This window comes from Mustela nigripes, chromosome 9, assembly GCF_022355385.1.
Source record: "Mustela nigripes isolate SB6536 chromosome 9, MUSNIG.SB6536, whole genome shotgun sequence".
NCBI classification, from domain to species: Eukaryota; Metazoa; Chordata; class Mammalia; order Carnivora; family Mustelidae; genus Mustela; species Mustela nigripes.
Genome location: NC_081565.1, coordinates 82,525,680 through 82,550,150, shown reverse-complemented (window position 1 = coordinate 82,550,150; position 24,471 = coordinate 82,525,680). Strand labels below are relative to the sequence as shown.

Here is a 24,471-nt window from a genome sequence, read left to right as displayed (position 1 = left end):
CACTGGAGACCACTACTGGGTGAACAGCATGGGGACAGAAATCAAAAAGCCCTTTCTTTAAAAAAAGACACACGACTCCAAGGGAAAGTACCTCCTCTATAGAACGAATAGGACTGGCAATATGGAAAGTATGAGTAAAAAATGTCAGGACCGTGAGCCACATTTTGGGTTTCTATGGCATCAACATCTGGCAAGGAAATTGGGCGTGAACTTCACCCAATGTCTGCATGAACAAAGGGAAGAGGCAATGTTGTAATATCTGCCGGGCAGCGTCCTTGAAAGTCATCTGACACTTGTTGTGTTGCCCCCCAGTGAAAACCTGACACTGCCCTCTCTGACTAATGTCAATTGTCTCGAAAAGTCTCAATCCTTACTAACTCTCCCTTAACTAGCAGAACTAAGAAAAGAGCTGCTAATACAAATGATGCTAACTTTTAACTTCAATATCAGCATTCATTTCTAGAATATCCTCCAATTTAGCAATTTACATACAGTCTTCCAGTTGCTACCTGCGAGAGCTCTGCACTGACCCTGAGGGGCTGAGAGAGCAGGAACCAGGTTGCCCCGTGGCAAGAGGACTCACCTGCGGCTTAGCAGGGGCCCTGCACACCAGGGAATAGAGCAGCCACTGGAGTTGGGATTCAACCCAAGCCTTCTGATTCCATGTGTGGACCCCTCCATTGCCCCAAAAGCACAGAAAAAATTCTGACACCCAGTTCTTCGCCCTCGTTCTGAGTAGTTAATTCTGTGTGTTTTGTTTTGTTTAGCAATCATCAACACGTTGGATACTACAAACATCAGGGCCGGAAAGCCAAAGGAGGCACAGAACATGGCTTAGGGATCCCCAGGACAACAAGCACACAAGATTAAAAGTAACACCTGCCTTATAAAGTTTCTCTTTCTTGGGTGCCTGCGTGGCTCAGTGGGTTAAAGCCTCTGCCTTCGGCTCAGGTCATGATCCCAGGGTCCTGCATGGGCTCTCTGCTCAGCAGGGAGCCTGCTTCCCCCCTCTTTCTCCGCCTGCTTCTCTGCCTACTTGGGATATCTGTCAAATAAATAAAATCTTAAAAAAAAAAAACAACGTGAAATTCTACAGGCCACATAGAACTGTAAGGATGATTAAAAGCTTGTGTGTAACTGAATTTATAAAAACGAGAAAATGTAAAATAATAACATAGCACTTACTGACACTGAGAAAATGTATCTGAAGAAAACAGGGAGGGAAAAGAAAAATGAGTTCTGGACATCAATTACTTTATTCACCCCACACCTGGATACAAACTGTTTACCTAGCTGAGCACCCTGTCTCCCCAGTGGGTCCCAAACGACTCCTGTCACAGCCAAGCACAGGAGCCTGGGCTCTGAGTCCTAGACCTGGGTCAGAATCCCGACCCCAACAGGGGGTCGTGTGTGATCCAGAGCACATACACGTGTGATCCAGAGCACATTACTGTGCCTCAGTTTCCTTCTAAGTGGAAGAAACAGTTCCTATTTTACAGAGTTGCTGTAGAGATTAAATGAGAATATAAATAACAAAGCAGCGAAGACCACACCCAGCATGAGTCCGAGCTCAGTAATTGAAAGCTAGTGGTAGCTTAAGGATTATCACCTTTGCCACCTCTGAGCACACAAAGCCAGAAAGCTGGGAGTTAACCCCCGCACTCAGAAGGCAAAAAACAAAAGCAATGTCCTCCCTTCTCATGGGAGAATCCAGGAAACGCTATTCACAATAGCGTGGATCCTCCGTTTCAGAAATCTCACTTATTCCTGCTATTCGGGTTCCTGGCAACACAGGCTAATGGGAGAATTACATTTCTCTGCTTAATCACCCTCATAACGCGTGGTCTTTCCGGGTCTACCCAATACCCTCTGCTCTGAGATGCAAGCTTGTGTTCCCTGTCAAACTCCTCTCTGCTGCTGTAAATAATCTCTCTCCCTCTTTTATATTACCTTTCAAATATTTATAGACTGTTATTCTCCTCCTCTCCAAGCCATACATCATTTTTGTTGTCCTTCCCCTGGATTCTCTCGAGTTTATCTACATCTTTTAGAGAAAAACAAACCCCAGGTGCTCCATGATGAAAACAGCACAGCCAGAGTGAACAACCCCACACCGGTAAGGCCCCTTCTTCCAGAGCCACAAGAAAATTCTTTGATGTGCTTCTTACTCCTTTTCTCCTGTAACTCATAACTCCATCTCTCAGATAAACACTGAGGCACCGTGTGATAAGGGAAATGAACACCACCCTCGCCAAGAGGATGTCTGGGGCTCTAAGAGGTGGCAGCTCCCGGCTGGGATGCTGAGCGGCCCTCTCAGTCAGGCTCCCACTCGCTAATGAGGAGCTGTAAGCTCCTGCTTTGATTCGCTCTTGCTCCCCCCGTCCGCTGCCTTCCACACTCGTACATCAGAACAGTGTCCTTGATGCTTTCTTTGTTCTACCCCTAACAAAAACATCTGACACTGTATTTTCAAACAGTTGATTTTGTTTTCGAAAACTGTTTATGTTCAACACAAGTTTTGTTGGAGTTTTTAAAAATAAAAATTTCTTGGCCTGGTGGCTCAGTCAGTTGAGCATCCGACTCGGGTTTCTGCTCAGGTCAAGATCTCAGGGTCCTGCGATCCAGTCCTGCGTCGGGCTCTGTGCTGAGCCCAGTCTGCTTGGGATTCTCTGCCTCGCCCTCTGCCCCGCCCCACCTGCTCACTCATGCATGTGCTCGCACGCGCTCTCTCTCTCTCAAATAATGAAATAAAAAACTCCTAAAACTAAACACGCATAGACTCAACGCAGCTCAGCCTTCTCGCGCTTCACCTGGAAGGTGGTGATGCCGGTGTCTCCTCCCCCTTGTCCCCGGCAGGTCTGTGCTGATGCCCTCTGCTTCTTACGCTAACATGTAGCACATATGGCCCAAGGTTTCTAAAATGTTGTGCCTTCTGTCCAAACTGTGAAGGGCAATAAGATACCGTGGTGCTTTCCCTATTTTGCTGGCGATAAGTTCCTTGTCTCTGACTCCTGAGTATTTCTGTGGCGACACAGCATTCCTACACCCTTAGGAAGGATAAGAGAGGCTAACACGAAAGACCTAGATCAGTAAAAGTCATTAAACAGAGAAAAGTAAGGCCAAGAAAAGAAGGGGGAAGCTTACTCATATTCTAATGTGAAGACACCTTGTATTCACTGTGTGTAAGCATGAAGGTGCACCCCTTATTTGGAAGAACCAATATCGTCAAGAGGTCCCTACTATCCAAAGAAATCTACAGATTCAGGGTAAGCCCTCTCAGAATACCAACAGCACTTTTCACGCAACTAGCATAACCCTAAAATTTGTGGAACCACAGAAGACCCCAAATAGCCAAAACAATCCATCACAACCCCAAACTTCAAGCTATACTACAAACTTCAAAACAGTATGGTACTGGTGCAAAAATGGTTGGAGATCAATGGAGCAGAATAAAGAACCCAGAAATATACCCATGATTATACTGTCAATCTTCCACAAAGCAGGAAAGAACATGCAATGGGAAAAGAGAGCCTCTTTCCAGCCAGAAATGGGGCTGGGAAAACTGGACCACTTCCTTACACCAAACACAGAAACTCGAAATGGATTAAAGATCTAAATGTAAGACCTGAAACCGTAAAAATCCTAGAAGAAAACATAGGCAGTAATCTTTCTGATCTCAGACTTATAGCAATATATTCATGGAGATGTCAAGGAAAACAAAAGCAAAAATCAACTACTGGCAACACACTGAAATAAACAAAGAATCTGCAGAGCAAAGGAAACCATCAACAAAACAAAAACCCAACCTGAGAAGGTATGTGCAAATGATATGTCTGATAAGGGGTTGATATTCAAATTGCATAAACAATGTATACAGCTTGGGGCGCCTGGGTGGCTCAGTGGGTTGAGCCTCTGCCTTCAGCTCGGGTCATGATCTCAAGGTCCTGGGATCGAGTCCTGCATTGGGCTCTCTGCTTGGCAGAGAGCCTGCTTCCTCCTCTCTCTCTCTCTCTCTCTCTGCTTGCCTCTCTGCCTACTTGGGATCTCATTCTGTCAGATAAATAAATAAAATCTTAAAAAAAATGTATACAGCTTAACATTAAAAAAACCCAAATAATCTTATTTTAAAATGGATGGAAGACTTCAATAGACACTTTTCCAAAGAAGACATCCAGATGACAACACACACATGAAAAGATGCTCAACCTCACTCACCAAACCCACACGAGGTATCACCTCACATCTGTTGGAATGGCTAAAATCAACAACATAATCAACAAGTATTGGCGAGGATGTGCAGAAACAGGAACCACTGTGCACTGTCGATGGGAATGCAAACTGGTGCAGCCACTCTGGAGAACAGCATGGAGGTTCCTCAAAAAATTAAAAACAGGGGCGCCTGGGTGGCTCAGTGGGTTAAAGCCTCTGCTTTCGGCTCAGGTCATGATCCCAGGGTCCTGGGATCAAGCCCCACATTGGGCTCTCCGCTCAGTGGGGAGCCTGCTTTCTCCTCTCTCTCTCTCTGCCTGCCTCTCTGCCTACTTGTGGTCTCTGTCTGTCAAATAAATAAATAAAATCTTAAAAAAAAATTAAAAACAGAATTACCATATGATCTAATAATTCTGCTCCTGGATATTTACCCCCCAAAAACAAATATAGTAATTCAAAAGGATATATGAATCCCTTTGTTTACAGCAGCATTATTTATAATAGCCAAGATATAGAGACAACCCAAGTGTCTCTTGATAGATAAAGGCATAAAGAAGTGGTATAAATACACAATAGAGTACTACTCAACCATAAAGAAGAATGAAACCTTGCCATCTGTAACAACGCGGATGCATCTAGAGAGTATAATGCTAAGTGCAACAGACCAGAAGGAAAGACAAATACCACATAATCTCACTCATGGAATTTAAGAAACAAAACGAATGAGTAAAGGGGAAAAAAGAGAGAGAGAGAGAGGCAAACCAAGAGATCTTAACTACAGAGAACATACTGGTGGTTGCCAGAAGGGAGGGGGAAGTAGGAGAAGGAGATGAAGAGTACACTTACGGTGAGGAATACTGAGTAATATACAGAACTGTTGAGTCATTATACTGTATACCTGAGGCTAATATACAGTCCACATTAACTATACTTGAGTAAAAATTAAAAAAAAAAACTTGTGTAGAGATGCATTCCTGAGATTCCTGGACCTGGGGTACAGGTGGGGTGGAGGGAAAGGTGAGGGGCTGCGTAATCTTCACCCAGAGACATAGTCCTTGTCCTGTCCATCCACGTGGCTTCATGTGCAGAAGAAACCAGCTCAGGGCTCCAGAGCTGACAGTATCGAGGCTCACCCTCTGCCCCCAAACCAGTACCTGAGCCTTGAGTGCTAAGCATGTTTCTGCCTTCCTCAGGGCTGATGAAGACCTTTCACGCAGGATTCTAGGCAAGCACTGTAAACTGGGAAAGCATTGCCACTTTCTCCACTTTACAAATGAGCAAACAAAGGGAAGTGGACGGCTCAATCTCAAACAGGGGCAGGTACCCGAGCCAGGCTTTGGACTCTGGGTTTTAGGTTCTTTCAATGACATGGAGCTTCCTCCCCAGGTGTGAAGTTAGGAGATATGAACAAAACTCTTTCCAGATGTCTTTGATCTCCAAGACCTCTCACCAAGCTTCTGCTGCCGCGTACCCTTCTCACAGGGAGGAACCCAGCATTGCCATGTGGTGGTTAACATCTCACCCCCGGGAGAAGCAGGACCCTGGGCACGTTCCACACCAATCCAAGAAAGCAGTAAGTATGGAACGGGTAACGTGCTTTGTAATTTCACTAAGTAACTCTGGTAATCACGAGATTAGTCTCCAGTAAGCAGAATATCTGACGCGACGGTGTAATCCCACTCCCCAGTCACAGCCATTCCAGTCTGTCACCCACCAAACAGTCAAACTGAACCTGCCGGCCCACAACACTGGGCAGAACCATGAATGGTTTAATCCACTGGGGCTATTAGCTTAGCTTCAGATCTGCCCAAAGTTAAACTGGAACAAGGAGTTGACGCTGAGAGAACAGGAAGGACCCAGCGGACTTAGCTCTCTGCCATGGCCATTTTCACTTGGCTAACGGTCTCCTAATGGGAACCAGAAGAGCCACAGGCTTCCACTCCTCCACCTGAGCTCCAGAGTGTAGTGACCAGGGCTCAGTCCTCAGGCCCCACTGCTCTGCCCTCTGTGCCCAGTTAATCCCATGGGTGAAACCCCAGGCAGTCCGGGAGGTGGGAGCTGCCCCCCATAGCACAGCAAACCCATCTCCGTAATACATGAGGAACTCTTAGGTATGGGGGATTCGAAAGAGTAATGGGTAAAGGACATACACACAAAAAAATTAGAAACTGCCCTCAAACATATAAAGAGATGTTCAATTTCACTAACAACAAAAAAGAGTGATTACAAACCGTACTTTATTTTGATTGTTATACAACAATTACCACCACCTTAAAACAATATAAATTTATCATATAATTCTGTGTGCCTAAAGTCTAATACAAGTCTCTAAAACATGTGGCGTCAACAGGGCTGCATTCCCTTCTAGAGGCTCTGGGGGAGGGTCCAGGTCCTTGCTCAATCAGGGAGCTGGCAGAATTCAGTTTCTTGCAGTTACTTACAGGACCGAGGTAGCCGTTCCTGCTGACTGTCAGCTGTGGGCTGTCCCAAGCTCCTAGAGGCCTCCTGCACTTTTTGGCTCAGGGCCCCTTCCTCTACCTTCAAAGCCAGCAGCAATAGGTCAAGGTTCCTGCTTCAAAACCCTCCTGCAGCCCCTTCCACTTGGCATCTCTGGGGAGAGCCGAGAAGGGTTTTCCAGTTCTATAGATTCACGCCATGAGGACAGACCTACCTGAAAAACCCAGGGCCAACTCCCCATCTCCTGGTCCTTGACACTTCATCACATTTGCCATGGATGGGGACATCTTTGCAGGTACCAGGGACTGAGGTGGAGACATCTCTGGGGGCCGTTATTCTAATGACCACCCCAACATACAATGCTTCAACTCTCAGGCCAGGAAGCACCAAAGGCAGCCTCATCCTGGCAATGCTGGGGCAGCCACTGTCTGCAGGCAGTGCTGTTGACAAGATCCCCCGAAGTTACATGTAAATTTACCTCAGAGAGAAGCCTCTCGTCCCACCATTTCTTTCCACCTCTACTCCTACCAGCTCAGGGCAAGCAGCTCTCCCTCTGCCTGGGCACCCGCACAGTCTTCCCTTTAATCTCTCATCCACTCCTCCCCTTCAATCTATACCCCAGGCCTCAGCAGAGAGACCTTTTGAGAAAGTAATCAGATCATGCCATTCACTGCTTCAACACTCCACTGACTTCCCATTGTACTTACAATAAAACCCAAACTCTCCCCCATCCTACAACGACCCCCGAGATGCAGTCCCCAGTGGCGTCAGCCCCTGCTCCCAGCACACGGGCCTCCTCCCTTTTTCAGGTGAGGTGTCCCTCCACTGTGCATTCAGCCTGGAAGCCCCAGACCTTGAGCACCAAGGGCTCACAGTCACTCAGGACTCTCCTTTGAGAGGCTCCCTTTCCTTAACTACCCTAGCAAACAGCCGCTGACCCTTTGGACACGTCTATCATATCATTTTGTCTTTCTTCATAGCTCTGACCACTTTCTGAAAATATCTTGTATTTGCTGGTGTACTTGCTTATCAGTCACCCCTGCTGGTGATGTAAGACCCACAAGAGACACGTTTCCCGCCCTGCTGTATTTCCCAGACCTGGAAAGGGGTCAGAAACAAAAGTCACATGGTGAACATGTGCTGAATGAACGAAAAACAAGATAGAAAAGCAGAAGGAAGAAAGGCAAGAAGGGAGGGAGTGGATCTTGTCCTGAAGGCAGACTCCCTAACCAAGATGAATTCAATTCAGTTCAACAAACACTCAGTGGTGTTTGATAAATTCAATCTGCTTCCCTGAATTTATTCATAATCTACGTTTTAGATAAACTCCAAAAACTCAGGACTGGAGTTAAGGGGTGGTGCAAAAATAGTAGTTTTGTAACTGTTGAAGTCCACAGAGAGTCATTTGTTAATATACAATGAACTGACACTGGATGGTTGAAACAATATTTAAAAATTCTTACTGCTTGGGCGCCTGGGTGGCTCAGTGGGTTAAGGCCCCTGCCTTCAGCTCAGGTCATGATCCCAGGGTCCTGGGATCGAGCCCCACATTGGGCTCTCCGCTCTGTAGGGAGTCTGTGTCCCTCCTCTCTCTCTCCCTGCTGCCTCTCTGCCTACTTGTGATCTCTGTCAAATAAATAAATAAAATCTTAAAAAAAAATAAGAATTCTTACTGCCAAGAAACATCAGAAAAGTCTGCTATAATACTGAGTGGCATCTGGGTGGCTCAGTCAGTTAAGCAACTGCCTTTGGCTTGGGTTGTGATCCTGGGGTTCTGGGATCCTCTGGATCTGAGCTCTGCGGAGCCTGCTTCTCCCTCTCCCTCTGCCACTCCTCTGTTTGCACTCTCTCATTCACTCGCTCTCTCAAATAAATAAATCTTTTTAAAAAATGAAAGAAGAATCTGCCATAATACTGGATCAATATTTTCTTTTGACAACTAACCAGCTACTTACTGTACTTTAGAGTTTCTTGTGCATTTTCTTCTGAAAAGCATGTTCAGTAGGATCGTACAGTACGAACAGAGTGATGACGGTGAAGTCCACACGCAGACATAAGAGTAAACTGGGGTTTGAAATGTTACTTGGTTCAGCAACAGGGATCAATATTTATGTGATTTTCCTTAGGAGAGTCAGAAAGGTTGTCACACTGAATATTTTTGTAAGTTGAAAAATAAGAGAAGCTGAGACAGAAACACAGATCTGTACTTAAATAATTGAGTGTGACAATGACAGAAGGGACCGTGACAAGTCAAGACCGCACAAGACAGTGTCTGGAGCTGCGGGGCCACAGGCATCCCTGCCCTGCTTCCCCTGCATCCGGGCACCACACGGAGCAGCACTTGAAGAAGCTCTGATGGGAGACTACCTGGCAGAGGTACAGAATTTACAGTGTCCTGCAGGAGGCGCACTTCCCTGCGGGTCCCTCTACAAACCTCATCCTTGGAGAAATTTCAGATCTCATCACGCTAGCGCTACAGATTAGACCCGCATATAAAACAGACAGAGAAGTCAGTAATAAGGCGGAACTGGAGCAGCTGGGGAAAGAAGAGAGGAAGGGAAGGATGCTGACGGAGATAAAAGGGATCATCTTATCTCAGGGGAGTCTGCAGAGCTTTGGAGACAGCTCTGCTAGCAAAACAGGCTGTTCTGAGTCCAAAGCCAGTTCCTGAGAGGGAGAGAATGGCGAGTTACTGCTTGGAGGGGAACACGCTTCCCTTTGGGGGAGATGAAGAAAATCCCTGGTGTAGGACAGTGCTGATGGCTGCACAACGGCACGGCTGCTTTGGCTTCAGAACGGCATGCCAACCAGCGGTTAAAATGGCCAGGTTTATGCTATGGATGTTATGACATGATGAAAATTTCATTTTTTTTTTTTTCAAGGAGACTCCATGCCCAGCGTGAACCCCAGCATGGGACTTGAACTCACAACCCTGAAATCAAGACCTGAGCTGAGGTTAAGAGTCAGAAGAATCTGGCATCCTGATGCAATAAAATCTTTTAAAAGTTAGTTTATAAAATAGCTGATGGGACCGAAAGGCATCCACAAGACCCGAAGAACAGCTGAGTGGTGAGGGGGTGGTTCATGGACAGGATCCTTGAATCAGCAGATAGCCGGGAATCCATGGGATCCTGGGATCGTGACTTGAGCTGAAGGCAGATGCTTCACTCACTGAGCCCCCCAGGTGCCCTAAGAGAGGAAACTTTTTAAAAGACTGAATGTTGATATATATCCAGGAATAACAAAACACAAACCTAAAGAACGCTTCATGATGTAAACTTCTAATCTTCAGAGAGACTCACTGGGTATTAGATCTGCAATGTTTACTAGGATGAAAGCATCTTACCTTTTAATTTTAAAAAAACTGAAGTTTGAATTTTCTGGAATCCTTATACCTTGTTTATGGGAATGTAAAGAGTGCAGTCTCTTTGGAAAACATTCTCAAAAGTTCCTCAAAGGTTAAAAATACATAGTTACCCTATGATTCCGCAATTGGGACTCCTTGATAATATAGCCAAAAGAAGGTTCATACAAACACTGATACAGTGGAGCCCGGGCTGCACAGTCGGTTGAGCATCTGACTCTTGGTTTTAGTTCAGGTCGTGATCTCAGGGTCATGAGACTGAGTCCCAAGTGAGGCTGTGCGCTCAGCATGGAGTCTGCTTAAGACTCTCCCTCTCCCTCTGCCCCTCCCTTAAATAAGTAAGTAAGTAAAATAAGTAATAAGTAAATAAGTATTACTTGCTACTTAATTAATTTACTTATACTTCCTTATTATTACTTAATAAGTAGTAATTTACTTAATTTTAAGTTTAAATTAAGTAGTAATTTACTTAAGTAAATATTACTACTTAATAATAATAACTATTATTATTATTACTTATTACTAATTACTTAATAAGTAAAATCTTTTTAAAAGGGTATAAAAATGTGATAAAAGAATTATTCTTTTTTAAAAAATATTTTATTTATTTATTTGACACAGACAGTTGGCAAGAAAGGAAACACAAGCAGGGGGAGTGGGAGAGGGAGAAGCAGGCTTCCCACTAAGCAGGGAGCCCAGTATGGGGCTTGATCCCAGTACCCTGAGATCATGACCGGAGCTGAAGGCAAACACTTAAAGACTGAGCCACCCAGGTGCCCCAGAAGAATTACTCTCAAAAGAAAAAAAAAAAATTACTCTCAATAGCCAAAAAGTGTAAGCAACCCAAACGTCCATCAGTTGATGAAGAAAAAAAATAGGAGGTATGCATATAATGAATTTTTTTTTTCTTAACTTAAGTAGGCTCCATTCCCAGTGTGGAGCCCAATGCAAGGCCTGAACTCATGAACACTCAACTGACTGAGCCACCCAGGAGCCCCTGTATATGATGGAATATTAAAGATTTTATTTATTTGAGGGGGGTAGAAAAAAAAGAGAGAGAGAGAGCACATGAGCAGCGGTGGGGGGAGGCAGAGGGAGAGACAATCTCACGTAGACTCTGCACTGAGCATGGAGCCTGATTTGGGGGCTCGATCCTATGAATCTGAGATCATGACCTGAGCCAAAATCTAGACTCAGACACAGCTGACTGAGACACCCAGATACCCCTACTGAGTTTTAATTTTAAAAATGAATAATAAATGCATGCTACAACATGGAACAGCAGGAAAAGCCAAAGAAGCCAGATACAAAAGGTCACATATCCAATTCCATTTATATGAGGGGTCCAGATATATGAAACGTCCAGAGTGGGCAAATCTACGGCAACAGAAAATATATTAGAGTCTGCCTGGGGTTGGTGCGGGGAGGAGGTGCACAGTGATTGCTAATGGGCACGGTTTTTTTTTAGGAGACAAAAATGTTCCACAATTAGAGTCTGGTGATAGTTGCACAACTCTGAATTTACAAAGAAACAGTAAGTCGCATATTTTGAATAGATGAATTGTATACTATGTAAATTACACTGTTCAATTACATTTGAGTTTATAGCATCTTGAAAATTCCGGAATACTTTTTTTTTTTTTTTAAATCACAAAACAAAACTAAAAAAAGGGACCTTGAACATCGATGAACTTACTCTCTGGCTATCTGCAGATGGGCTCACAACAACTGGCCTAATGTTTTAAAACAACTTCCAATGTGACCATCACTGTCCACTCACTCAGCAAAAGTATACTGACCATTTACTGTAAAGTTGAGTACTGTCCTATGCACGTGAACACAGTGATGAACAAAATGTGCTCCCTAAGACTGCATGTCCACAAGGGAGATACAGATGTAAAACTATCAAATATTTTCATTTCTTTTGAAAATGCTGTTACCCAACTGATTTTTGGCTTAATTTAACTTACTTTTTGGTATTTATCTTTTTTAAACAAGATTTTATTATTTACTTGAGAAATAAATAAATTCAAGAAAGAAATTTAATAAATAATAATTTTGAGAAAGAAAATGTGAGCAGGGGGAGTGGCAGGAGAGGGAGAGAGAATCTCAGACAGACTCCAAGCTGAGCACAGAGCTCGACATGGGGCTCGATTCCAGGACCCTGAGATCACCACCTCAGCCTAAATCAAGAGTTGGAAGCCTAACTGACTGAGCCACCCAGGTGTCCCCCATATTTATCTTTGTGGCTCTAGATGTTTTCCAAATTTTCTTTTTAGTCAAATTTAGATCAGAATGTTACTTCCTGTGTATTCTGTTGCTACAACTGCTGTATGTAAATACTACCTACAGAGAATTTTCATCAGGCCAATTAATTGCCATTATCTGACATGGAAGTGAAGACTGCCCTTAAAATCAATAAAACTGAGTGAGATACTATCTAAAACAACAGATACGAAATGATCAGAAGCATGATCAAGTAGACTCTGCACTGAGCATGGAGTTTGTTTTGCAGGGTTTGTTTTTTTATTCAAGCCTCCAACTGTTGCTTCAGTGTAAGGAGTTTTGTTTTGTTAGACAACCTGGAAATCTCCTTGACTCTGAAAGTAAAATTGGGAAAATAATGGAAAGTCTTCTTAAAAACGAACACCTAGGGCGCCTGGGTGGCTCAGTGGGTTAAAGCCTCTGCTTTCGGCTCAGGGCATGATCCCAGGGTCCTGGAATCCAGGCCCGCATCGGGCTCTCTGCTCAGCAAGGAGCCTGTTTCCCTTGCTCTCTCTCTCTCTGCCTGCCTCTCTGCCTACTTGTGATCTCTGTCAAATAAATAGACAAAGTCTTTAAAAAAAATCTTAAAAAAAAAAATCAGTGGAGGTCATCTAATGTATTAGTGGCCAGAATCCTCCAAAAATGAATTCTCAAAGCGATTTAGTAAAATACTTTGGGCGTTCATTTAAATGAAGTGCTTCTCTTGTACAATATTGGAAAACTGTGAAGAAAAAAACTGAAATGTTACTTTAGATTTATCTAACTCCACCCAGGATTTTTAGGTGAGCGAAATGACTCTGTATAATACGATGATGGTGAATGTGAGCTGTCACAGATCTGTCCAAACCCACAGAACACGTCATCCTTATGTGAACAAGAGCTGTCAAGAGGTGACGCTGTGTCAACACAGGTTCATCTGCACCAGACATCCCACTCAGGTGGGGGACGTGGATAGCAGGGGAAGCTGTGCCTGTGTGGGGAAGGTGGCATATGGGAAATATCTGTAGCTCCCTCCACATTCTGACGTGAATCCAGATCCATTCTAAAGAATAGTTTATTTTTTGGGGCGCCTGGGTGGCTCAGTGGGTTGGGACCTCGGCCTTCGGCTCAGGTCATGATCCCAGGGTCCTAGGATTGAGCCCCACGTCGGGCTCTCTGCTCAGCAGGGAGTCTGCTTCCCCCTCTCTCTGCCTGCTTGTGATCTCTGTCAAATAAATAAATAAATAAATAAAATGTTTTTTAAAAAAAGAATAGCTTAGGGATGCCTGGGTGGATCGGTTAAGCGGCTGCCTTCGGCTCAGGTCATGATCCCAGCGTCCTGGGATCCAGTCCCACATCGGGCTCCTTGCTTGGCAGGGAGCCTGCTTCTCCCTCTGCCTCTGCCTGCCACTCTGTCTGCCTGTGCTTGCTCTCGCTTCTCTCTCTATGACAAATAAATAAATAAAATCTTTAAAAAAAAAATAAGTAAAATCTTTTTTAAAAAAAAGAATAGCTTATTTTTAAAAAGATTTATTTATTTATTTATTTATTTATGGGGGCGGGGAAGAGGGTGAGGAGAGAGAGAGAGAATCCTCAGAGTCCATGCTGAGTGCAGAGCCCCATGTGGGGCTTGATGCAAGATCATGACCTGAGCCAATTTCAAGAGTCAAGACACTTAGCTGACTGAGCCCCCCAGGTACCCCAAATAAAGTTTATTTTCTTTTTAAAAAATATCTATAAACTTGGAGCACCTGGCTGGCTTAGTGGGTTAAGCATCTGTCTTCAGCTCAGAGCATGATCTCAGGGTCATGGGATCGAGCCCTGCATCAAGCTCTTTGCTCAGCGGGGAGTCTGCTTCTCCTTCTCCCTCTGCCTCTCCCCCTGCTTGTGCTCTCTCTCTTTCCCTTTCTCTTAAATAAATAAATAAATAAATAAAGTCTTTTTAAAAATCTATAAACTCAGTATTTTTTAATTGTTCATTAGTGACCTTTCTTACCAGTAAAAACCGTATGGGCACAGGACTTCATAAATTTTCAAACTGCCTCTTTTCATATCCATAAAGCACAGACTAGTGCATTCCTCGACCAGCCTGTGCGCTGTCTGTATGCTGAAATGATAAATTACTGCTAAAGGGGAGACGCGAAGGGGGAGATCCCGTCACTATCAGACACAGACCTGACTGACCCTTCGGACAGGGGCAAGGCGAGGGAGACCGGGCCACTGGCCCCAGGAAGCCTGGCTGCAGGGGGAAGGCCAGAGACCGTAGGAGGCTGTTGGATGTGAGGGAGTATGAATGTCAGTGTGTATGGAAGTCCAGGGTGCTCCAGAAGGGAGGGCCTCAAGGGCGATAACATTCAGGTCCTTACTTACAAAGGGCGCACAGGCAGAAGCAAGGCTCTACAATGCAACCCTTCATCTTTGCCAGCGGTGTGCGGAACAGGAGAGGCCAGGAGCTACGCCGACCTCAGTGGGAACAGCGGGTGAAACCGCCTCCGGCTGGCTGCTGGGGTTGAAGAAGGGGAACAGCAAACAAAACAGAGGAACCTAGGTTTCAAAGTGGAAGAATGTCTGTGAGAGTCTTTTTAAAGTTAGCGGACACTTTGGAAAATTAAAATATATCAATCTTTTGCTAAAATTCAAAATGTAAAGCCATGGAGATAATGTGGATGTTGCTTTAATTTTATAATAAAATAAGCTCACTTTTTTTCTTCTTTTTTTGGATCCTACTAGTGTGAGAAATAGCAATGAACGGGGTACTGCTTCAGAAGACTATTTCTTCCACAGTGATACCCACAGTCGTAGATGACAGTAACAATAAGAATCATTCACACCCACTGTTCCAGGAATCTTTGGTCAGTGCTTTGATTTTAGTCAATCGCTGGTTAAGGATGGTAGAGATGTTAGGTACTTTACCCTACTCTGAGGAAGTCCGTTCTCCAATAAATGAAATGATAGCCTGGTAATAAACCCAATTTCCTTCACAGTGTCCTCCGCATTCAGCCAATAACCTCAGCAAGAATTCTTGGGCACTTTCCACTCTACTTGGGCACTTTTGGGAGCCAAAAGGAGATAACAAAGAAACTTCAAGGACATAAAAATCTACTGAATTTCACTAAGCTACTGCCCTTGTGGACACTTAACATTAACGATTAGAAAGAGAAGGGAAGCAGCCTGCCCTGTATTTGCCAGGTGGGTAGGGCCCCATCGTCTGGTCCCACCACAGCTTTCACCCCTCCTAAATAATCTCAAGGCCTAGCCTTTCACATCCATATAATGGAGTATTAGCCCATTATAAAATTTCAAGCTCTTGTAAGTGAACGAAAAACCCCTACTTACACACCAGTGGGAACAGTACACTGCCGTTATGTTCAATACATAAATAATATACATATCTGCAAAAGCGACAAACACATGAGCCTGTCCAGGGAGCTAGTAATCCCGAAATGCCAGACAGAAGGGACTTGCAGGCTGGAACTGGAAGGACAATCCCATTTCACATGATGTGTTATTTTAATAATCCCACTCTCTGGAAATACAAGATTTACCCGTTAGCAGCAAACTATTTCCAGAAGTTGGGCCCCATGTGCTGCATGAAACTTGAAGGACACACTTCAGTCTGTCTGTCTTTTCTACCTCTCCACTTTACCACCACCTCCCTTTCTTTTCCTCCCCCCACCCCCATTTATGTAGTTTATTCTATTGGCCCAATCTGGAATTCTTGATCTCAACTCAAAAGGCTTGGCGCAAGTCCTGGGAGTGAGACCATGTGTCTGGGGCTCCTGCCCCGTGGCGGTGGGCTGACAAGGGGAGAGCCCCCTGCCCGAGACAGGCAAAGCCTCCAGAGCCCGGGAGCCCAGCACAGAGCTGGCTTCCACGTTCCCCTCCCTTTGAGTGCTGATTCAAGATTCCAAAATGACTCTACAGTCTACCAGCTCCAGAGGCAAGGACGGGAATCTGGTCACATCCTCCTTGACCCTGAACCTTCTATCTTGCTCCCCTGCTGCTGCTCTCTGTTGCTTTCCCTGGTGCCGCTCAGAAATACTCTGCCCCCCGAGGCCTTTGTCAGGCTGAACTCCATCTAGCCTGAGATCCCAATCCTGCTCTAAAGCTCCTAGCTTGGGGGAGATGATGAAACTGTGGCATCCCTTCCCCTGAGGCGGAACGCAAGACAGAAGGCTAAACCAGGTTTCCCCAAGAGGCCCCCCACACTACCCAGCCTGGACGTTTATCCATCACTGGGGGTTCATTCCCCGTATTCCTCCCCAAGCTCAGTGGCTGCAGCATTCTAGGACAACAGTGAATGGGAGGGACTTTTGCCCCTAATGTTCTTATTTGCCAGGTGGCCCTAAAGCTCTTCTGAGGATTAAACCACAGCCTCTGATTTTAATTGTCCATTACCTAAGGAAACAGGGCAACTGCTCCTAGTCTCTCTCCACAGGCAGGTAAAATGGAAGATCCAGGGGCTTTGGGACCACATAGCCCTGGACTGAACCCCAGCTCAACTCAGCTTTATTCTGGGCACCTTCCTTACCACTGGTTTCCTTATCTGCAAATGGGAATAGTTCCTACCTCATTTGTAAAAATGCAGTGAGTCGCTCCCCTCTTTATTCCTTGGACACACCCCTTTCCCATTTCAGCCCTCCAGCTAAACCCACCAGACCCGCTGGGACCTGGTGTTATTTGGTAATCAACCTTAAACACAGTGTATAATCTTGGAGTGTAAAGATCCTATTTCTGATAGATATACTCCACCCTTTCTATCAAAAGGGAAGTTTGGAAAGCCTTGTAAGCCTATGTTATAAGCAATGAAACAAACAAACAAAAAATGTGATTGTCCTTGATAACTACAGAACCTATCGCCCCAGCAACACACAGAGTGACAGGTACACACACACACACACCTACCTGCTGTCCAGGGACCAGGGTTCCATCCCTCACTGGCTTTCTTTGGTGCCTGCTAACCTTTACATTCACTGTCATGGTCAAGACTCAGTCTTCAAAACCCTCAAACACCACCTCCCTCATTTTTGATAAGAGAAAACCAAAGGCCCAGAATGCTAAAGTGACTTGTTCAAAGTTGCACAGGGTGTAAGGCGCAGACAGCGGATTAACTGCTACCCAGCTGGTGCGCCCAGCGAAGGGAGTAACTCGAAGGGAGTAACTCGTGAAAAGCTTGGTTAAGAGGAAGCACACGGCAAGGCTGTATTTCATCCTCAGCAGACTCGGAAGATATTCTGCGACTCTCCGCATGTGTTTTTAGGATGACACACAGAGGACTACTGAACAACACAGACCTGAACTGCAAGGGTCTACTCCATGATGATTTTTTCGATAAATATGGCAGTAGTGTTAATGTATTTTCTCCCCTTATGATTTTCATAACATTTTCTTCTCTCTAGCTTACCTGGTTGTAAGAATTTAGTGTATAATACAGGTAACATACAGAATATCCATTAATTGGCTGTTTCCTGTTATTCCTAAGGCTTCTAGTCAAAAGTAGGCTATTGGCAGTTAAGTTTTTGGAGAGTCAAAAGTTAGCAGGTGCATTTCTGACTGTGTGGGGTGGGGGTGTTGTTCAAGGGTAAACAGTGTGAATATTTTTTTGCCAACAGGATTTCACAGATATTTGGTGCATTTCTTAGAACTCCTGTGCTCTAAGACCAGTGCCATTAAATGGAACTCTGTGAAAAACAGAAACACACGCTTTCCAGTAATTTAAATAATTAAAACCTGAGCTAGCTGTGCCTACAGGGCTCTTGAAATGTGGCTTGTGCAACTGAGGAGCTGAAGGTTTTAAATTTTTCAACATATTTCACAGTGGCAAAATACATGGAACATAAAATTTACCAACTTACCATTTTTAAATACACCCTTCGGCGATAATGAGCACATTCGCACTGTTGTTCGAGTGCGACCATCATCACATCATCCATCTCCACAGCTCTTTTCATCTTGTAAACTGAGACTCTACCCCCAAGAAAAGGTAACTCTCCTTTCCCTCCACCTGCCCCCCAACCCCTGGCAACCACCATTGTACTTTCTGTCCCTATGATCTTGATGACCTTAAGTAAGTAGGTACAACCATATAGTATTTGCATTTTTCTTTTTTTTTTTTTAAGATTTTATTTATTTATTTATTTGTCAGAGAGAAAGAGCACACAAGCAGGCAGAGTGGCAGGCAGAGGTGGAGAGAGAAGCAGGCTCTCTGCTGAGCAAGGAGCCTGATGCGGGACTCGATCCCAGGACCCTGGGATCATGACCTGAGCTGAAGGCAGTGGCTTAACCACTGAGCCACCCAGGCGTCTCAGTATCTGCCTTTCTGTGAGCAGCTTACTTCACTCAGCAGAATACTCTCAAGCTGATCCAAGCTGCAGCATGTAGCAGGATTTCCTTCCTTTTGAAAGCTGAATAATATTCCACTCTATGTAGAGACCACATTTTGCTTATCCATTTGGAGGTCAGTGGACCCTTGGGTGGCTCCCACATTTTAGCTATTGTGAATGCTACTATTGACACGGCTGTACAAGTATCTCTGAGACCCTGCTTTCAACTGTCTTGGGTAAACACCCAGAAGTGGAATTGCTGAGTGGTCTGGTAATTCTGTATTTAAGGTTTTGAGGAAGCACAATGTTGTTTCCTAAAGCAACTGTGCCATTTTAAGTTTCCACCAAGAATGCGCAAAGGTTCTGATTTCTCCCCATCCTTGTCAATACTACTAATGTCTGGGGTTTTGTTTGTTTGTTTGATAGCAGCCATCCTAATGAGTGTGAAGTGGTATTTCACTGTAGTGCTGATCTGCATTTCTCTTGTGATCAGTAATACTAACCATAGACCTTCTTTGATTTGATGTTTTCATTTCATTTCACTTTAATGAGATTAAACTCAAATGGCCATATATGGCTAGGGGCTGCAATACTAGACAGTGCAGCTCTAGACCACACTGATTCTTAGGGTGATTTCAACACCCAGAGCAGTACGCACAAGGAGCTCTGGATGCCAACAGACCAGTCAGATACTTTCTAGTTCTGTGGACCTAACAGTCACTTACACATCCCGTACCTCAGTCTTTACATGTGTAAAACGGGGGTTGTACATCCAGAATGCTCTAAGAATGAAATGAAATGAATCAGTATGCATGTAGCCCCTGGTACAGTCTAAGCACACAGGAGAGAATCGAAGCTAATGGGACATGCCTCTCCTCATTTCCCAGTTCCCACCAAAACTAGACACCTAGGAGTTGGCCTTTTCAGACACTTTCCCCAAATAGACTGCAGTCCTTTCCAGAGAAATGGACTTTCAGTTCTAAGAAACAAGGATCGTTAGCTCCCACCAAAAGAACCCCAAGATGGAGGGTGGGCAGATATGAAATCTGTAATCTCAGCCCTCTGATCATCAAGGAGTCTGACTCTATCGAGATTCAGACTTAGCTAATAACCAACAAGAAAGTGAAGCTACCAAACTTCCAAATCTAGAACTCCTGGCCATCTCCTTCAGGAAGCCCCCAGAAACAAACCTGCAGAGGGAGAACCCTTTAGGAAAACTCTGTAACAGGCACCTGGTTGGCTCAGCTGGTTAAGCTACTGCCTTCAGCTCAGGTCATGATCCTAGAGTCCTGGGACCGAGGCTCACTCTCATCCTCTCTCTCTCTCAAATAAATAAATAAAATCTTTATTTAAAAAAAAGAAGAAAAGAAAAAGAAAACTCTCTTAAGTCCTGAATGTGAGGCATGGTTCTGGACAGTCTGAGACCGTTTTTTTGTGGCCAAGGCCCTCCTTCTGTCCTGGTTGGCGACCACCTGGGTGAACCCCAGGCACCTTACCTGACGCTGCAGTGGTGGGGGTGCTGGCCGGCGCAGGCTGCGAGGGGCTGCTGCTCTCGGTCATCAGGCACGGGTTGCTGCCATTGCTCTCTCTCTTGACAAGCAGCTCAGCAGCGCTGGGCAGCGGGATGGGGTGGCTGATCCCCAATTCTTCCTCCTGGGCCTGCTGCCTTCTCAGGGCCACCTGGAAGCACAGGGCAGCAGGTCAGCCCCCCATAACCAGAATCTCTTGCACGGCTTTCCCAAAACCCCGTGGAGTCCCAGTCACCCAAGATATCACGATCCCTGAGCTCCAGGAGTAAGGTCTAGGATTCTCTCCCACTCCTTTTGAATGCTACCCAAGTCACCAGGATGTGCAGCCAAAGCTGAGAAATGGCGTCAAGCCCACAGTAGATCAAAAAATGTCCGTTACACTAATGAGTATGCAGAGCAGGGAATAAGGCTGGCTGCAGAGGATCCAGAAAAGCTGTAGAGTCGGTCAAGCAGAGGAGTTCCATCTGAAGGGAAGTCAGCATTGACAGATTAGGAACGAAGGAGAATGTCTCGCTCTTTCTGGCCACACATTTGTCAAAGGCTACTGTACTGGGGCCAGTGACCAGCAAGATAGAGTAAAATTAGATTAGATCCTAAGGTAGTCACTGTTTAAAAGCAGGAAGAGGAGGCAGGCACACATGCGAAGGCAACTCAACACAAAATGCGGCAAAAACCATGGGAGAGGGACACAGCAGTCTCACAGCAGGGCTCTGGAGGCAAAAATGGTTTTAAGGGTAAGAATCAGCCAGAAAAGGTACTGTTCTTCAGCCTTGAAGAACAGATTGAGTAACAAGCACACAGGCAAGAATGAAGGAACCCAATCCAGAACAAGGGAGCAGGGCGGGCAGGCAAAGCAAGGGCTGCTGAGAAAACCCGGCAGGGCCAGGCTCTCCGGAATGAGGGGAGCATGTAGAGCGGTCATGGGGGAAAGCTTGGAATAAGGTGTTGAAGCCCCTGGAGAAGGAAGAGGCTGCAGGTAGAAAGAAAGTCAGAGGACAGGTCCTTCCTCTATGCCAGCAGGATGGAAGGAGCCAGAAGTGAGGGTATAAGGGACTTAAACCACCTAAGAGACTCCTCGTGGTCGCTCTTCAACTTATCTGCTTTTAAATAACATTGTTAAAGGTTGCAAAGAAAAAAGTAAAAAAAAAAAAAAAAAAAAAAAAAAAAAAAGAAATTGTACTTTGGTTTACCACATGTAACAAAAAAGGAGACTTTCTATTGAAACTTGACTATTAGTGATCCTGAAATGAGAAAGTAAAACATCTGTACCTCAGAGGCCAAAACAGAAGCCAAAAGTTGAAATCAAAATGGTAAACTAGAAACACAACGACTATTTATTGTTTTAGGAAAATTGTAGTCCAAACTTAGCAAGCTGATTCACTTACAACTGGATTTTTCTCATAACAAGAGTTTTCAACTTAAAAGAGCATCCTTATTAAATAATCAATTAACATTAAACGATTAAGCACCGCTCTTGGATTTTTTTTTATTACTAACCAAGTTTAGAAACAGAATATTAAGGATTTGATCAAAAAATACCAACAAAAAACCCCCACAAATCTCTGAAGTATATCAATGCATGCTTATGTCCTGATTCACACAAATTCCATGCACAAAATGCACAGGGTATTTATTATATGAGCCATAACTAAGGACACTTTTATAAAGGTCTCTCAAGGATTTTAAAGGAAAGATATTCAATAAGGGAAGGTGGGGGCAACTGATTAAAATGCGGTAATTTTAGGGTCATATCGAAGATCAATTTCACAGTAGTTTAGAAAGAAAAAAACAGCCGGTAGACAGAATTTTTCAGGATTTCCTCTAGCGCCACACAAGACGTCCAGCGTAGAAAACGCTGAATTTTCCTATTATTGAAGTAATCCTGAGTCGTTTTTGTTTTTAACATAGCAAACGGGCTTTTGGGAAATTGGTGCCCCAACTAATGAAGCTTATACAAAATGAATGGCCCTACTTCAACCCCTGTTTTTATTACATTTTAAGGAAAAGTCCCCTCCCAAGCATACCTAGTCTGCACTCGATATTTAAAACAACTCGGTGTTCAGAAGATTTTTCTAGCTACAAATACAGCTTCGGGGTCCCTAAGGCTTTTTCAGTTAAACTCACTGTAACGCATTTTAACGCTACATCGGGGAAAACTCCCACCCACGACGGAGGACGCCGCAAACCCAAGAAAAAGCAGCTGTACGCGCCGGCCGCTCTCGCAATCTGCGAAGCCCACATACATCCAATTTCAGACACATTGGTAAAAAAAAATGAGACGCACAGAAAAAGCATAATCGTCAAGCATTTACTCAGTCTTTGTTAAAACACTCTCCTAGGAATTATTTTCCACGGAGAAAAGGCACACGTCCCCAGTCCAAAGCTGCACGTCCGTAGCAAACCCCTCTCTGGTATCTTTTCATCTTACATAAACTGCCTGAAAAGGATGAAACAGGTTTTAGCTGGGAAGAATGTGTATTATTCTCTCCTAAAAAATCCTTTCAGTTAAAAAAAAAAAAAAGAAAAAAGAAAACTTTAAAAAAAATCGTTTCAGGACGCCAGACGACTTGGGGAATTTCGGCTTAAGACGCTACGTGCCTGTCTTCCTCAGGACGTTTCTTTCTTTCTTTCTTTTTTTAAAAAAAAACCACGACAGACACGCCCTCAAAGCCGTGCCATTTTCCCCCTCGCGCTTCCCTTTCTGAGCTCGTCCAGCGGGTGTGAACTCACGCCGAGTAACCGGTACCTGAGGCGTCGGGCCGAGGAGCGGGAGCCGCAGAGCGAACGCTGTTCCCGTCGCGCTCAAAATGGCTGCGGCGCGCGGCGCGGACCGGCGGGCGGCGAGCTCGGAGCCGGCGCCGGGAGCTCGGCGGGGGCCACGCGGCCTCCGCGCGCGCTGCCGCGACTTTTCCAGAAGCACCACGCGCTGCTCCGCGCGGTACCCGGAAGAGCGGCGGCCGCCGTTCCCGCCAGTCGCCGGAGCGGGCGCCCTCCCGCACCCTCTGCAGTGGGAGCGCCGGTCTCGGCTCGGGGGCCGGGGTCCCAGGGCCTCCCGAGGCAGGGGGGCGCCCCAACTCTCCGCTCCGAGAGCGAGGTCCGGGGTCCACGAGAGGCCCGCCCCCCCCCCCCACCAGCTCCCCGCGCGCGCGGCGGGGCGAACCGGCAACTCCGCTCTGAAAGCGAGAGCTGAGGTCCCGGGGCGCTCGGAAGGCGCGAACCCTGCAACTCTGCGCTCTGAGAAAGCGACCGGAGAGCCCAGCAATGGTGGGGACCTCCGAGGTGCGAACCCCGCGATTCTGCCGGAGGGAGGGACCAGGGACTCCCGAACAGAGCGAACCCCGCAACTTACTGCTCCGGAAGCAGGAGCGGAGACCCTGGGGAGGGATTCGCGGGGCCTCCGACGGGGTGACCCCCCCAACTCTCCGCTGGAGGGCGGGGTCAGGGATCCCGGGACTCCCGACAGAGCGAGCCCCGCAACTCTGCTCTGAGAGAGGCATCAGAGGTCCTGGGGAAACTCAAGCGGCCGGCGCCGCCACTCTGTCGAAGGTCGGGGTCAGGGAACCCTCGGAGGTCGAGCGAAACCCCGCAACCTCCCTGCTCCGCGGGCCGGATCCCAGAGGACTGGGATCCCAGCTGGCAGCCGCGGCCGTCGGCGAGCTCCCCCGCCGGTCTCCGGAACCCGGCACCGCGTGGCGCCCGCCCGGCCCGTGGGCCTTTAAGCTGGGGGCGGACGCTCGGTTCCCGGCCGCCCGCACTCACCTGCGCGGCCATCACGCGCTGTCTCTCGGCGATCAGGTTGCACTTCTTGCACTGGCAGTCCCGCCACATGCAGAAGCGCTTGTGGCCCTTGAGCGGCGACGCGTAGCCGTGGTTCCTGCATCGCGCGCACTTGGGCAGCCGCGGGGACTTCTTGCTCCCGGAGCCCATGCCCGACGCCCCGGAGCCCGAGGAGCCGCCGCCTCCGCCGCTGCCCCCGGCGCTCGCGCCACCACTGCTCCCGAGCAGCGCCCCAGCCGCTTTGCCAAAGCCCCCGGCCTTGCCCTGCGGGGGTGCCCCGGCGGCGTGTGGGGCCTCCGAAGGGGCAGACGGCTTGCTGAACGCGTCGTCGTTGGGCATGGTGCCCTAGCGAGAAGTGCGAGGACCCGCCGGGCCCCTCTCGGGTCTGGACACGGCTGCGAGCGGAGAGCACCGGCAACGGCGAGGCTCCCGCGGGGAAGGCCCAGAAGCCGTGTGCGCTGCAGCCCGAGGTGCAGCCGGAGTGGCGCGGTCTGGGCACGCAACGCCTAGACTGGTGGGGGGTTGTGCCCTTTCTTTTGGCGCGCGCGCCGCGCAGAACTTTTAGATA

At 46.5% G+C, this 24,471-nt stretch overlaps 1 protein-coding gene across 1 annotated transcript in view; it reads right to left on the bottom strand.

The window, feature by feature from the left end:
* Positions 1 to 24,242, bottom strand: part of DMRT1 (doublesex and mab-3 related transcription factor 1) — a 106,270-nt gene extending 82,028 nt beyond the window's left edge. Inside the window, exons 1-2 of the mRNA XM_059412329.1 lie at positions 23,886 to 24,242; positions 20,094 to 20,277 (exon numbers count right to left, since the gene is read on the bottom strand). Coding sequence (XP_059268312.1) covers positions 20,094 to 20,277; positions 23,886 to 24,242 — 541 coding nt within the window. The remainder of the gene's footprint in view (positions 1 to 20,093; positions 20,278 to 23,885) is intronic.
* Between the last annotated feature and the right edge of the window lie 229 nt (positions 24,243 to 24,471).